Source organism: Choristoneura fumiferana, chromosome 23 (genome assembly GCF_025370935.1).
Source record: "Choristoneura fumiferana chromosome 23, NRCan_CFum_1, whole genome shotgun sequence".
NCBI lineage: Eukaryota > Metazoa > Arthropoda > Insecta > Lepidoptera > Tortricidae > Choristoneura > Choristoneura fumiferana.
In genome coordinates, this window is record NC_133494.1 from 13,309,933 (window position 1) to 13,325,729 (window position 15,797).

A 15,797-nucleotide genomic window follows, 5' to 3' on the forward strand; every position below is an offset into this window, starting at 1 on the left:
TACAAAAATTAGATAATTTTAGAATAAAATGCAAAATATTAATTAAAATTGGGTCACAGCGGTTTTAAAAACCACTTGAACAGCTTTGAATCATACAATCGATCTAGCAATCGAATGAAAAAGCAAAAATAATCGATTCAAAAATATGCGGTAAATGACGATCCCTACATCCCTTTATTTGCTTACTCTCTCTGTAATTTTTTTTTGTCCCTTTCCTTCTTTCTTTCATTTGCTCTTTGCCGGGCCGTGTGGTTGAGCGAACAAATCAGTTTATAATCCATAAAAAATGGCATTCGGAGACGTTAAAACCGCTCAGGGTCTCAATGAACTGAACAAATATTTAGCTGAGAAAAGTTATGTGTCCGGGTACGTACATAAAATACTAACCTATGTGCATAACCTAAAGAGTACACCACGTCAACCCCTTGGTCTTAACCTTGATTATTCGTGACTTACTCGTACTAGCTGAGCGACAGCTGTTTCTTCAAGATTACTTATCGCTCGTGCCCCATATTATCGTTCCTGCATTGTTGAAACTAAGAAAGAACATGAAATATCATCTTATCGGAAACATATTCTAGATGGACACCGTCTCAAGCTGATGTGCAAGTGTTCGAGCAGGTCGGCAAAGCCCCGGCCGGCAGCCTCCCGCACGCGCTGCGCTGGTACAACCAGATCGCGTCGTACTCTGCCGCGGAGCGCAAGGCCTGGGCCGCGGGAGTGAGCCCGCTGAGCGCTGGCGCCAAGCCCACCGCCGCGCCCGCTAAACCCGCTGATGATGATGACGATGATGTCGACCTGTTTGGCTCCGGTGATGAGGAGGAGGTAAATAATACTAGCTTCTAGTCTTTAATAATTTTACATAAAATCCATTTATCATGAGCTTGAAAGTGAAGAAAAACATCGTAAGGAAATCTGCAGACACAATATTCAATTGTGTGTGAAGTTCCCACTTTTCATTGGGCCTGCGTGGGAACTATGGCCCAACCCCTCTCGTTTTGAGAGGCTTGTTCACTGCAGTGGGACAGATATAGGCAGAGATGATTTTTTTTCCCCTGTTTAACCTGCAATCAGTCTTCTAGACTACAATCAGGTGGGTTACTAGAGGTTGGGGTTTGGCAAGGCAGAGCCACTGCTCCGTCTCCCATTAGTAAGGCAGCACATCAGCTCCCTTGAGTCTTTTAAGGGGCAAACATGATGAAATTCCATTTGTTGACTGCCTATTTATTTATTACAACTGGTGGTAATGATTTTTATTGATTTTATCTATATGAGAGAAATAATAAATAAGGTTTAAATTAGGTGGCTGTGCTATTTCCAACATAATGCAAACACTGATATATATTATCCTTATTTCCAGGATGCGGAAGCTGCAAGAGTCAGAGAAGAACGCCTGAAGGCATACTCTGAGAAGAAATCCAAAAAGCCCGCCCTTATTGCCAAGTCATCAATTCTCCTTGATGTCAAGCCTTGGGATGATGAAACTGACATGAAGGAGCTGGAGAAACATGTCCGCTCTGTTGTAATGGACGGTCTCCTGTGGGGTGCCTCCAAACTAGTACCTGTAGGTTACGGCATCCACAAACTGCAGATCATGTGCGTGATCGAAGATGACAAGGTCTCCGTCGACCTCCTCACAGAAACAATCCAAGAGTTTGAAGATTTCGTCCAGTCTGTTGACATTGCCGCATTCAACAAGATCTAAACCAAGCCAGTAAATTATTTTTAAGTTATGTTTTGAAATAAAATCACATTTTCTAACATTAAAAACTTTTATTTTCAGATACTTTATTACATAAAAAAGCTATGTACTTAAATTGATAATCAGAACATCAAGTAACTAATCAGTCAAAACAGACAATAAATAAGAATTGATATAAAATATACCATCTACTTATTTAACACTTGCACATTTTAGACTTTAGGTCTATATTACAACTATGCTCAGTTGGCTCAGTTATAAAGCTCGCATCAATGATTATGAACACAAAGTATTAACAATAACAATTTGGATATAGAACTGTGATGAACAAGACATTAATCTATCTATCTAATACCATTAAACAAGCAATTCTTGTATATTATGGGGATCTCTGAAACGGCTCCAATGATTTTGATGAAATTTGGTATGTAGGGGTTTTCGGGGATGAGAAATTGATCTAGCTTGGTCTTATCTCTGAGAAATCGAGTCTTAGCCCAAGCAAAGCTCGGTCGCCCAGGTAGTAAAAGTTAGAGGAAAAGAAAGATCAAAATAAATTATTATTATCCTCCTGAGTCCCCCGGTCCTCACTTGAGGATGTAAAAAAATAATCATTTGAACTTTACTTGATTGATGTTCGGTTCAAATTGTGAAAACAGTCATTTTATGTCGGGTCTCAGGAGGTTAAACAGTTCAGAACCATCAAGTCCTAATTTGATACAGATTTATAAATAAATATAAGGTAAATCTTCAAACAAGCAATATTACATCTGATGCTATGTATTAGCATAAATTTATCACAATGTACCCTAAACTGTTTACAAATGAAATGAACAACTACACAATAGTGTTGGGAGTTGGAAACAACTTCAGGGCCCTAGAAATTCATGTCAAAACAGTGTGTCCCTTACTATTCACTGACTAGTTCTTGTTTTGACAGAGTTATTATCACTCATTCCACCTGCACAGGCACTGCACTTGCACTTGGAAGATCCCCAACGTTAGCTTGCAGGAACATGCTGGGAATGTCACTGCCAAAGTAAATCTTGTTGTTATGAGCCAAAGCATCATACTTCTTGAGTTCTAAGTATTCCTTTGTCAGTAGCTGCTTGTTCGCCTCAGCCTGTTTCTTGAGGTGATAGAAGTCTGCCTCCGCTTTCGTCTGCTGCTTAGCTTTGTGGATGCTGTCTTCAATGAGCTCTATTTTTTGTAAAGATTCTTTTTCCATGATTTTCTGCTCATATTGGATCTTGGCCACCTGCGCCTCCTTCTCAGCTTCGATGACCGCCTTACGCCGCGCTGTTTCTGCTTCCTTTTCCACAACCTGAAGTTGAAAACAAAACATATTAAACTTGAATCCCATTATTTTTGTTGGCCTCATGGATTTTCAAACTTATTCAGATGTGCTAAAAACATCTTACACGGCATTAATGCGGTTTCATTTTGCAATGAAATTGCTCTTCATCACATGGAGATTAGGACTTTAGGAACAACAAAATTGACCCGTGAAATAATGTTTATAAAGTTCACTCAGAAAAATTATCCTTTTAGAACAGTGAAGGCCTATCAAGACAGCATCCAAGAATACAGTATAAGTAATATAACCTTTTGATGTTGCGCAGCAATCAACAGCTTAGACTTCTCAGCTTCCATAAGTTCATAGTTCTTGCGTATGGTTTCAGGAATCTTTGGCTTTGTGACTCGCACAGCTTGTACCCTTAGTCCTGGCGCCATTTCATTCAGATCTTTCTGGAGAGCCTGGAGATATTACAAAGCTTTATATGATGCACAATAAAATAATCTATAATATATAAGTTGTAATTATATTTAACACCGTTTATAATGACATCAAAAGGCGTTAGACAGGTTGGTATTTATAACCAGTATTTATAACCAGTGTTATTTTGGTATATAACATAGTGTTGCGACTTTTTCTTGGTCATCCACTCATCACACACATCCAATATGCCATGTGTTGCTATAAACGGTTTCGACTGTATAGTTCAGTTTCGCACTACCTACATGTAAATCTGTTATATTAAATGCATACTCACTGTCCTTAAGTTCTCATCAATTTGATCAAAGAGGTCTATGTAAACCTCGTGCAGGCTGTGCGCGCTACAGAACTGGTTTAACTCATGGTGCACTTTATTGAATATGAGAGTCCTGTCATAGTCGGCTGTGAAGTTGCGGACAACATCAAGAACTGAAAAGAAAGATTGAAGAATTTATAAACAAAAAATTATGAAGATAATAGGCAGTTAAAGTTCCGCGTGATGTCACGCCGTGCGTCACTTTAGCACTACCAACGACTAAGGTGAAGCGCGTCAAAGTTGGGGCACAAAACAGAAAGGTACAGACGTACAGAATTGAATCTACATACAAAGTGCGCTCGAGCAACGCAACATAGACATTGCTCACGGACACGATATCTCGGACCGGTTGGGACCAGTGCGAGCGCAAGTGCCATCCGCTTTAGACACGCGTCTGTGAACTTTTTTGTGCAATAATGGATTACCTACACTTTAATAGTACAGTGTCTTAAGGGCGGTAAATAAGGAATTACGAACGAGAGTCAATTAGTAGCCCGAAGTCGAAGACTGAGGGCTTTAATGAGTCGATGTTCGTAATTCTAGTACCGCCCGTGCGACATACAACATTTTTCATCGCATTTGCGAGTACAATTTTATATTTGTAAAAGAAAAAATATAATTCATCCAAATATTGCCGATTCCGCCGGCTGCGCTCTTGGCAGCATCGCCCTCCCCCTCCCGTCCCGCAGCATGCGGCTGACGTGGGTGTGCATGTGGTCCTTCTGCTGCGCCATGCGCAGCAGCAGCGCGCGCAGCAGCATTAGCACAGGCAATGACTCATTTACCGACCTTGGGTTTCATGACAAGCACATTAAGGTCGAGGGTTTTATTTGGGGGGTTGCAACCAAGGTAGCCTGCATCTTACGACACTGTTTACGAGCAAGTGTGATAAAAAATATAATAATAATCGTGCATTTCGCCAATGTCGAAAAATGTTTCTGTGACAAATTTGTAATTAGTTATTATTACATAATTTATATTTCCATTCTTCCCGTTTCATTCTCAACAATAAATCCAACAACTAGATACGAGTGCCACTACTACAATGGTTTTTTGTGCATAAGCCATAGTTGGCAACCCTAGAGCGACCGCCGAGCGTAGGTATGAAAAGTGAAGTACATACATGAGATTGACTTCTGTACTTTTCTGTTTTGTGGTTGGGGGTTGGGTTGCTAAAGTGTCACACAGCGTGACGTCACGGGCGCGTCCGATGAAGATGAAGCGTCATCTCATAAGCTAACTATTCTAACTGATGAACTTAACAGAATAATATTTTTTTCACACCTCTCCTTCAGAAAAGTAACTTTTCCTCCCTGACGAGAGGGAGCAAAGTGCAACTTTTCTATTCAAGGCTTTTCTAAGTGTTTTATTGCAAATGATATTTTTTGAAGTTGATAATTGTAAAGCCACGTCATTTTCTATGCTGGTTGTTCTTTAATAATATTTAGTTTTTTTTTCAAGTTTCTTAATGCTCGGTGTGAAAAGTTGTATGAGCTACTCGGGAGCAAAATTATTTTCATCTTGGGCGTAAACACTTGAATCCCTCATTACGCTCAGGATTCTACTTTAGAATCCTTCGCTACATTCTGGATACAATGTACGCCCTCGCCGTAAATACACAATTTTGCTCCCTTGTAACACAAATAACTATTCTAACCCAGAAATTAACCTGTATGGTTTTATTTACCTGTATGTGGTTCAAGCATGTTGACAACTTCAATCCTTTCAAAATATATCATCACCCCACCGCTGGTGCCACACGGTACATTCTTCACTTCATCAGTCTGAAGAGTTGTCTAGAACAAAAATAATGTCATAATTACAATGATAGATAACCTAAAACTTATTATAGAAATGTTGAAAAACCCCTGATATGGTTTTTTTTCCTCCAATATTTTAACAAGGCTTTAGGTATCGGTATTTCAAACTTCAATATCTCAGAAACGGCTGAGCCAATTTTTATAAAACTTGGCCAAGAACAATCTTGATTAAACTAGCTTTCAATTAAATTATAACACCCCTCTTTTTGGATCAGGCGTTAAAAAATAGACAAATAACCTATAGAGAGGATGTATAGTTTGACATTATTTGCCAGCTATGCTTATGTTATTTACTAATAAATTATACCTGTATGGCTTTGTAGGAAGTAAGTAACGGAATCATCATGTGGAATCCTGGCTGACTTGTAACGGGCAACAGAGCACCACCCTGAAAAAAAGAGATACATCAGAATGTTATCTGCTAATTTTTGTGGCTAGGTTGTTATTCAACATCAAATAAAATAGATACCCATTGCTTCTATTAGCACAAATAAATATTAACAAAAACTCAAATGAATGGAAGTTTGAAAATTGGGCAAATACTAGTTTCCATTGGACATTAATGTACCTTGTGCAAGGTCCGCCCGGATTGCTACCACCATCTTGCTTGCTACTACTGCCGTGAAGCAGGAGTGCTTGCACTGTTGTGTTTCGGCATGGAGAGTAAAACAGTCGGTGAAATTACTAGCACTTGAGGTATCTCATCTTAGGCCTCTAGGTTGGCAACGCATCTGCAATCCCCCTGGTGTTGCAGGTGTCTATGAGCGGTGGTGATCTCTTACCATCAGGAGACCCACTTGCTCATTTTCCATCCAGTCGAATAAAAAAAAACACTTTTATTATGTTAATGTTTCTGCACAAGTTTCTGCATCTTTTTCGTCTTTCCTACATCAGACACACTCTTTACAAATTTTCAATAGGACTATTTTAAGCATGTTTAGTAGGAAGTCTCAATGTTTAACATCTGAACTGTCTAGGATCTAGGTGCTCAAAAATATCTAAACACAACCATGTTGTCAATTGCTTAAGCGCTTGTTCAGATATTTTTGACCACTAGAGAGCTCCGGGCCAAGATAACCAAGTGGACACCCACCAACTCGAAAAGGCAATCTGGCAGACCTAGACGGCATTGGTGGGATTAACTGGACTACTTCTTGAAGGACTGGCCCTTGTGTGCAGTGGACAGAAAGCAATGGAAGTATCAAGCGGAGGCCTTTGCTCAGGGGAAGGACAGAATAGGCTAACAGTAATAATAGACAGCTCTGAAGACAGTGAGCACTGGGAATGATAAAGTTTCGTCTTACCCGATAGTAAACACCGACATGGCCTTCTTCGACTTTGTGCAGCGAAAAATGCACAGTGATGCCCACTGCGAGGATTACTAGCGCTAATACCGACGTCTGGTCTGCCATCGCTCTTTATTCACCTAATTCACAGTCAATAGCGTCTAGCAAGCCGAGTCGCCTTCACAAATATACTATGAAACTCGTTAGTTAATTATATTACTTTATTATTGGCCAAAACACATTAAATCAAGCAATTAATGAGGATAATGACTAATGAGAGAAGTATTCATAAAAAATACAAATTCGTGGGCGAGTATTATTTGTATAACGTAACTGAGTATTTCGAGAGACTCACTGGATAGTAAGAGATGGATTTTTATTTTGTATCACATCACAAAGCAATTAAATTAGATACCGGGATCAAAATACGGCACCGCACAGTAGACGAGCGAGCGATATTTTTGACATTTCGCTGTGACAGATAACTCGAATTTAGAATCGCGACGTTCCAATTCTACGTTTAGCAAGAGCTGAGAAAACGCTTCCTCTCGAACATCTCGATCACGGCAAGCAAAGACGAATGGAATGAATATAATACTTATAGGGAAAAATACTGCATTGATGTTCGTTATTTATTATTACTTTTTTTTTTTTTTTTTTTCGTATCAAAATTCGTGCCGTTCCTAGAGTACAAGGTACATACATATATCTATTACGTATGCTGTGCCTGTTATATTTTAATTTGGAATTACATCCGTGATCATAGGTCATTCACATAAATAGGGTCATTGATCTCTCTCAATAATAGTCAAACATTTGATTTAAAATAATTTCGTTTATTTTCTTTATAAAAATGTTAAACATGAAGCTAAAAATTTACTAGGAACCAAGGACTAATACTTAGTCTATGCTAGGAACTAACTTTTAGGAAATGCATAATATTTTCACCCTAAGATCTAATCTACAGAGGAAATGGAATTATCGTTAACTTTATTTACAAAATTATAATTATTATGCTATTGTTGGACGGTAAGGGTGGGCTGTTGTTCTTTTCCGTTGACATAGGTCTTGCCGTCTGCGTGGATAGAGTCTAGAACTGTGCCTATTGTAGCTTTCAGTGCTCTGTATTCTTCCAAAGCTTTCGCACAGAGCTCACCCTCTGGGGAGTTCCCCGGCTCTATGAACAACATCTGTAACGACCTTTTTAAATGTTTCTCGGCACTGAGAAGTTCATCCTGAAATAGAAAATATTGAGTGTAGAAACGTAATGTATCGGTCTATACTCTGTTTCTATGGCAGGCGAAAAAACAAACGTTGAAGAAGTATATACTTTTGTGCGATGCACTTTTTATCATTTGCTCTTAGTAAAAATTTTCAAAGTAAGGGCTGTTAGTGGTTACTCAAGACAATAAAACTTGTATCATGTTTTAGAATGACATTAAGAGATACATGCGAAAGGTTGCCCATAGCACAGCGCACGTTTTTTCGCCTACCCCAGAAACAGATTACCTATAGTAGGTAGGTATTGTATTGTATTGGTACACGGGTCACTCGCGTATAAATAGTAAATAGTCGAGGTATGCGCTACCTGTTTCGACCCAATCCGAGGGTTTCTTTATTGGCAGCTGGCTGACGACTGCGTCGAATAGTCGAGCAGCAAGAGAGATGTACATGGTCAAGAGCAACTGTTGCATTGCAATCAGACATAATGGCAAATTTTTAATCATACAACATTAGCATACGTTTTCAGATAAGTTTTAATATGTAGGTGCTTATCCATTGTCATAATGATCGACGTCTCAGAGGGGCTACTACGAAACTCGCAAATCGAAGTTCGTATCGCACCGTTCCTTTCACTCGCGTATTAAATGACATAAGCGCCAGCGGGACGGCAACATACGAACTTCGAGTTTTGCACTTCGTGGTATAGGGCCTGCATGCAACATTATTGATTTCCAGTGGGGGGCACCATGAACAGCATAAAAAAAAATTGCTACCACATAAAAGGTAATTGCTTATGGATGGGGTGCCACTGGTGTGGATTGCTTAGGGCATCAAAATAGTCTTAATCCGGCACTGTTGATTTCTAATGTTACTTCATTATTTTATTTATCACGCGTATACGTACCATGTACTCAGATCCTGTTATTTCTCGAGAATCGAACAGTTTTTTTGCTAGTTGTACCATCGCGGCGTGCATCTCGTATAGAGTGATAGCTAAAAATTTCAAATTAATTACAAAAAAATCAAATTAAATACATAATAATGCATGCATTTTGCAGGTGGTAGGACCTTGTGCAAGGTCCGTCCGGATTGCTACCACCATCTTGCTCGCTAATACTGCCGTGAAGCAGCAGTGCTTGCACTGTTGTGTTTCGGCGTGGAGAGTAAGACAGCCGGTGAAATTACTGGCACTTGAGGTATCCCATCTTAGGCCTCTAGGTTGGCAACGCATCTGCAATACCCCTGGTGTTGCAGATGTTTATGGGCGGTGGTGATCTCTTACCATCAGGAGACCCACTTGCTCGTTTGCCATCCAGTTGAATAAAAAAAAATGCTCAAACAATAGAGAATCATGACTCAAATTAGACTAGTTGATGCCCGCGACTCCGTCCGCATAGAATTCGTTAATCGCTATTCCGCGAGAACTACGCAATTTTCCGGGATAACAATTATCCTATGTCCTTCCCCGGGACTCAAACTAAGTATTTGTATACACAGCGTATACAGAAATCTACCTAAATCGGTTCAGCGGTCTAGACGTGATGAGGTAACAAAACAAACTGACGTACAAACTTTTGCATTTATAATATTGGGGTTACGCCTGATTAAATAAATCTTATGTTCTGTGTGTACCTTTGATCCTGGATATGCCAGGACGCAGTGTCTCCAACACCGGCAACAACTCCCGACACAGTTCCAACTGCCGCCGCAGCAGCCTCTTAGTGGGGCGTGGTTCCCGCGCGATGGCGTCCCGCAACACGCCTGCCAACCGCTGCTTGGCGTCCAGAAGTAAATAGTGGTTCGGGGCCAGGATAAGAGCCACGTTCTTTATGTATGCCTCTAGTTCTTTCTCGTCTTTTTTGTCTGCGGAAGGTAGACACTTGATCAATGGCGTCTCCAGGGGAGGCAGGAGGGCGGCCGCCCCTCTCTAGTGAATCGAAAAAATGTAGCCTTTATTTTTTACCAATGTTGATATACATACCTTTCCCATCCTCTATACTGCTGTAGTCGTGGTGGCCTAGTGGTTTGACCTATCGCCTCCCAAACAGAGGGTCGTGGGTTCAAACCCCGGCTCGCACCTCTGAGTTTTTTCAAATTCATGTGCGGAATTACATTTGAAATTTACCACGAGCTTTGCGGTGAAGGAAAGCATCATGAGGAAACCTGCACAAACCTGCGAAACAATTCAATGGTGCGTGTAAAGTTCCCAATCCGCACTGGGCCCGCGTGGGAACTATAGCCCAAGCCCTCTTGTTCTGAGAGGAGGCCTGTGCCCAGCAGTGGGACGTATATAGGCTGGGATGATGGATGATGATACTGCTACTACCCCCCACCCCCTTCATTTGGAGGTCCGAGAAGAGCCGCCCCTCCCGCTTGCTGTAAGTCCGCTACTGCGACGTTTATGTATTTTGACGGTAGGTACTTACTTATGACACCTAGTTTGTCTTCACAAGCTTGGACTTTAAGTTTCATAGCCGAACCATCGGTTTCATTCTGACAGTTGTTGCAGCTCCAGCGGTCCCCAGCAGGTGAGACGTACCCCGTCTTACAGCTTGGACAAATGGCGGAACTAAGGAAAGTGCCCATCTCGGTGGCGTCGCAGCAGCGCACGCAAGAGCATTTGAAGTATTTGCCGTTGAGCAAATGTTCTTGGCGCAAAGCTGTGCCCTGCGGAGAAAAACATAGTTATAAAAACATTGTGGTGAATGAGCGCACTTGCTCTTGCCAAGGGTCTTTTGAAAAGATGGAAACTAGTTCAATAAACTATTTAATTACAACATTTTAACTTTGGTCGTTCGTTTTGTTTGGGAACGTTGCGCTCGGTTTGAGAATGAACTCGTAAATACGTTGGACGATACGTATCATCGCTAAACAAACAACCCGCACAAGTCAGAAACTAACACAACTCAGTTTAGACTATTCAGTTAGTAGGTAGGTATATTTTATACAAAACGTCCTATGGCCAATCTCTGACTTGTAGGTGTTAAGATTCGAAATCGTCTTCGGCTTGTAGTCGGAAGTAAAATAGTTTAGTCATAGTTTAGTTTTAAACATGAGTAGCAGCATTTTTGTGTCGGTTGAATAAACGTAATTTTATTCTATTCTATCAAACTTATGTTTTGTACGTGAGCTCTTAAGCAGTCAGAGAAGTTCGATGGAAGTACTTTCATGCAGCCGACCGATAAGTTAACTGAGTGTAAGCTTGCCTTCATTGGATCTGTATAATTGAAATAAATCGGCTCCCCTTTCTTAATGTCGGTGCTGGCGTGACACACCAATAGGTTGTTATCGTTGATGGAAATATGCGTGTTAGCGACGCAGTCGTGTGCCAGCAGGGCTGTCTTCATGTACACTCCTCGTAAGGGCTCGCAGCCCAGGGAGGGCGCCGCCGGCCCGCGCACGTCGAAGCTGTTCACATCTATCACTGCGCATATCTTTTGAACCACATCTGTGTCTTTGATGCCTTCGAGGAGGCCCAGCGATTCGATGAACTGTGAATATAGTTTAGCTAGTTAGAATCGGGAGGACATTTATGAAGGATTTCTAAGCAAAACATGGTTCGGCGGTCCAGCCAATTAGGATATAAAGATTATTTAGATAGAGCATGAGTTGGACAATATCTACACAGTTTTTGCGAACCCCGAATACACACATGAAAATCGAACCCCACCGTTCTAGCATGCTTGATCGAGTTATAGTGAGCCCCACTAGTTTGTACCTCTACTACATTTTTAAGTCTAATCGGAGTAGATCTCATGAATGATAGCCCAGCTAAAAAACCTGCATGATAATCCCCTACCACCGTACCACCCGCTAATGACAGTTTAGAGATCATGACTGCTTTTTCCAAAGATAGTAAGTGTCATAATTGGAAATAGCAAACTTGCTGCTAGTTGGAAATGGGTTGTACGGAGTCACGCCACTATCAAATTACGTACCTTAACAGCATTTTGGTGATACACCCACACGCCAGTGTTACGTCTCTGGTCCAAGTGCGTCTCCATTTGCATGAACTCGGCCCAGCCCTCGGGGTCGGAGTCTCTCTTGAGCAGCGCGCGAAGGGCAGTAAGTGCGCCCACGTTTGGGACCATGGTCATAGGGTTCAAGCCTTTGGTCACCTTCAGGGAGCGGAACAAGTCGCATTCTGCTTGGTTGTGCCATTCTGGGGACAGAGAATTAGCTGAAATGAAAGCATCGACCGTTGGAGGTCTACGTAATACGTCGAAGAGCTCTACAAAGAACGTGCGCTGACAATACAATACAATACAAAGACTCTTTATTGTACACCAGACATAGTAAGCGATACAGAAAACAGATACACAGAGAGAAATATATAAGTGAGATAAACAGCAACAAATAAATAAATAAATTATCATAAAGCTAATAATTACAAGATGACAGATAGTGCTCCTTAAGCATAGATTTAAATAGTGACAAAGATTTTGCGCGTCGTAAGTCAATCGGTAAGGAGTTCCACAACCGAATAGCCTGGACAGTATAAGAACATTTTATTTACTACATTTGTTGTGAAAATTACCAGAAATTTCCGAGAAGTTGCCCAACTTGCGATACAACTACAACAACAACACAACACACTACAACACAACTTAGGGCTCTTTAAAAAACGAGCCTATTACTCTCAAAGGGCCGGCAACGCACCTGTCATACCCCTCGTGTTGACAGGTGTCCATGGGCGGCGGTGATTGCTTCCCATCAGGTGACCCGCATGCTCGTTGGCCCCCTCTTATAATGAAAAACTTTTCGTAAGCTTTCTGGAACTTGCACATCTGTAAGTAGGACTGACTAGCGATATGTTCCGGGCAGCCGTCGCCCGCGCAGACGGGCGCGACGCCGCAGCCGGCGCATGCGCGGAAGCGGCCCACGAGCGGCAGCAGACAGCCGAAGCACACCAGCGCGGAGTCCGAGTGCGGGCCCAGCACGAACGGCTGCTCAGACAGCACGGTCTCGCCCGCGCGGAGGTCAAGGGACGCTACTGCATACCTGGGTATGCAGTCAAGGAAACTGAATAGAGTACGATCAAGGACTTTAATTCATGAACCATCATGGAACCATTTCACAGTCAACGTCATATTGACTTTGCATTAATTAACAAAGAAAATCGTAATGACTTTTCCTTTGAAAAGGTTCCATTGTGGCTCATGAATAAGTCCTTGGCCGTACCAGGGAGGAACCTTTGTGCTACTAATGTCACCTTGACATCCCATACATTGAGAGAAGTATGGGATGTCTCTACACATGGTATTAGTTAGTAGCACAAAGCTTCCACCCTAGTGTGGTAGACCAACTGACGCCATAATCCTGTGCTGACAAATTTTGACGTCTATAATATGGATTAAGCAGGGTTTCTCAAACTTATGGCTCCACGTACCCCTGTTAAAGTTTCTAGACGACAGCGAACCCCTAGCTGCCCAAAAGAAAGTAATTAAATTGACTGTTGGAGAAACTAAGGTTATTTTTATTTCAATCATCATCATAATATAATGTACCTATATTATTCATTAATTATTTCAATAAAAGGTAACAAATATAGGTAAGAATCGTCTTGGATAAGTAACTTTGGAGTTGAAATGAAAACCAGCCAGTCTTGTCACGTTAGTCGACATAGTTCGCGTACTTTGAAAACCCTGGATTAAGGGAATAAGGGAGTAAGGGGATACTTGGCCTGTAACCGGGGCCTCCGACCTCACAGGGACGTCGGAGTCCCTGTCTTGTAAATACATGAAAAAACTACCTACTTTTTTGTCAGTGTCATGAAATTGTGTATTTGTAAACCTTTATGTACTTTTTAATAAACCTTTTTAGGGTTCCGTAGTCAGCTAGGAACCCTTATAGTTTCGCCATGTCTGTCCGTCTGTCTGTCTGTCTGTCCGCTGCTAAGCTCAGAGACCGTTACTACTACATATCATTATATAGGTATATATCTATCAGTCACGCCGACAGTGGTAAAATTAAAATTAAAATTAAAAAAATTGTTGGGTACCTGCTCACACGTAAATTAAGATGTTTTTTTTTCCTCGACTAACCCTGCATGAGTGTGGGGTACCGTTGGTTAGGTTTTTAAAAACCATTGGGGGGTTGCCGAAACGATTTTTCGATTCAGTGATCTGTTTGCAAAATATTCAACTTAAAATTGCAAATTTTCATTAAATTCGAGCGTCCCCCTCCCCTCTAAAATCTAAACAGTTGGGTGGAAAAATTTGAAAAAAATCAGGATGTTAGTAAGTAGGTATAACACGTTTACAAGGAAAATTATAATGGCTAAGATTTCTTGAGAATTATTAGTAGGTAGTTTAAGAGTAAATAGGTGCCTATGAATAAATATTCTCAAAGCTCGAAAATTATTATTAAACTCTAGCCAGCGAAAGCTGTCCACGCATTGTTTACGAATCTTTAATCTGGTATCATTTTTGAGACTGTCAAAATTGACATATTGTCATTGTAATCCGGCTTAGATAATTTTGATATTTCTGCTTTAAGAAATAAATTAATTATTTTTTGTTTAATTCAACTTCCTACCATCCTCAAAATGGAAAATGTTAAAAGATTATGTTACAATTAAAATGTTAGAAGATATAGTCAATGCCAATCTGGTCAAAATGTTCCAAAAATTGATGCGTCTGGACTGTACGTAAATGGGCACTGACAAAGGTCATATTTACCAAGGGACTACTAAAGTACATCATCAACTTTCACACATTACTATAATGAATGTTGATGCAGCTTGAAGTCTCGAGAATAATTTAATATCTGGAAAATTTAAATAAATATCTAAGTATCAACATCGTTTAATCAGTTTTTTTTTTTAATAATCGTTTAATCAGTGTACAGCAAGTGTTGTCAGCCTCATTATTTTTAAATTTGCCGCGGTTTGTCTGGGACAGCTTTCGTTGGCCAGAGTCTAGTAGGTACGTAATGGGTACCGACTGTTGAACTAAGTTAGCTGTTTTATTACTTACTTATGTATGTTATACTTGTATAGTGGTATTAGTGGCGTTCATTATAAAAAAACATCAATCATCATATCACTTAACCGCATTTTTTCAAAAAATTCAAATAAATATATTCACGAAACTCTCGGGCACTGAAAGTTCATCAAACAACACAATACCAACCTGCCAAGTTTCTCAGACTGCCGCAACTCGTAACGCGCACTCATACTGTTCTAGTAACTTGTTTAAAGCAATAACTTATTAATTATTTAATACTAAAGCCGACAGAACACGGAACTGCACCGCTCACGTGCGAAACTAAACGCCAATATTAATAGCAGAAACGGCGTATCTGTCGCTATTTATAGTGTGCTCCACAACAATGAGCTGATTGCTGCCATACCTGCTCACAACACGTCACTGTCCTGGCTGGCCTACTTGGAAATCAACGTGCCGTGCGATATTTTTGAATTTTCTCGGCAGCGTCAGTATTGGCTATTAACGCAAATACTTTCCTACGGCAAGGAATATAAACATTTACACAGTGAAGGAAGTACTAACTGAACTAGAATTAAATTACTTAAACTATAGCTATACCTAGTGCCATCCACGAGGACGTGTGGTTTTATCAAAATTAGACATTAATGACATTGTAATAAGAACCACGGCGCGCGTCATCGTGAATGACTCTACCTATTGATGACGCTATAGGTAGAGTCATTCAC

At 40.7% G+C, this 15,797-nt stretch overlaps 3 protein-coding genes across 4 annotated transcripts; 1 reads left to right on the top strand and 2 right to left on the bottom strand.

Moving 5' to 3' along the window:
- Nucleotides 1–208: 208 nt before the first annotated feature.
- Nucleotides 209–1,763, top strand: eEF1beta (elongation factor 1-beta). The gene is made up of 3 exons (XM_074105733.1): nucleotides 209–366; nucleotides 582–825; nucleotides 1,361–1,763. Exons 1-3 carry the CDS (start codon nucleotides 287–289, stop codon nucleotides 1,703–1,705), a joined length of 669 nt encoding a protein of 222 aa, XP_073961834.1. The 5' UTR covers nucleotides 209–286; the 3' UTR covers nucleotides 1,706–1,763.
- A 700-nt stretch (nucleotides 1,764–2,463) lies between these two features.
- LOC141441089 (erlin-1-like) lies at nucleotides 2,464–7,391 on the bottom strand. 2 transcript variants are annotated; one of them, XM_074105732.1, is made up of 6 exons: nucleotides 7,254–7,391; nucleotides 5,920–6,000; nucleotides 5,480–5,588; nucleotides 3,754–3,905; nucleotides 3,305–3,457; nucleotides 2,464–3,023 (listed from the first exon to the last, which is right to left on the bottom strand). In XM_074105732.1, the coding sequence occupies exons 2-6, from the start codon at nucleotides 5,956–5,958 to the stop codon at nucleotides 2,652–2,654; spliced, it is 825 nt and encodes a 274-aa protein (XP_073961833.1). In that variant the 5' UTR covers nucleotides 5,959–6,000; nucleotides 7,254–7,391; the 3' UTR covers nucleotides 2,464–2,651. The 2 variants fall into 2 exon arrangements, with proteins under 2 accessions (XP_073961833.1, XP_073961832.1); XM_074105731.1 differs by having other exon boundaries at nucleotides 6,917–7,391.
- A 298-nt stretch (nucleotides 7,392–7,689) lies between these two features.
- On the bottom strand, nucleotides 7,690–15,623 carry LOC141441087 (SET domain-containing protein SmydA-8-like). The gene is made up of 8 exons (XM_074105729.1): nucleotides 15,256–15,623; nucleotides 12,927–13,123; nucleotides 12,061–12,284; nucleotides 11,329–11,613; nucleotides 10,549–10,789; nucleotides 9,755–9,985; nucleotides 9,027–9,115; nucleotides 7,690–8,133 (listed from the first exon to the last, which is right to left on the bottom strand). The coding sequence occupies exons 1-8, from the start codon at nucleotides 15,297–15,299 to the stop codon at nucleotides 7,915–7,917; spliced, it is 1,530 nt and encodes a 509-aa protein (XP_073961830.1). The 5' UTR covers nucleotides 15,300–15,623; the 3' UTR covers nucleotides 7,690–7,914.
- Nucleotides 15,624–15,797: the final 174 nt, after the last annotated feature.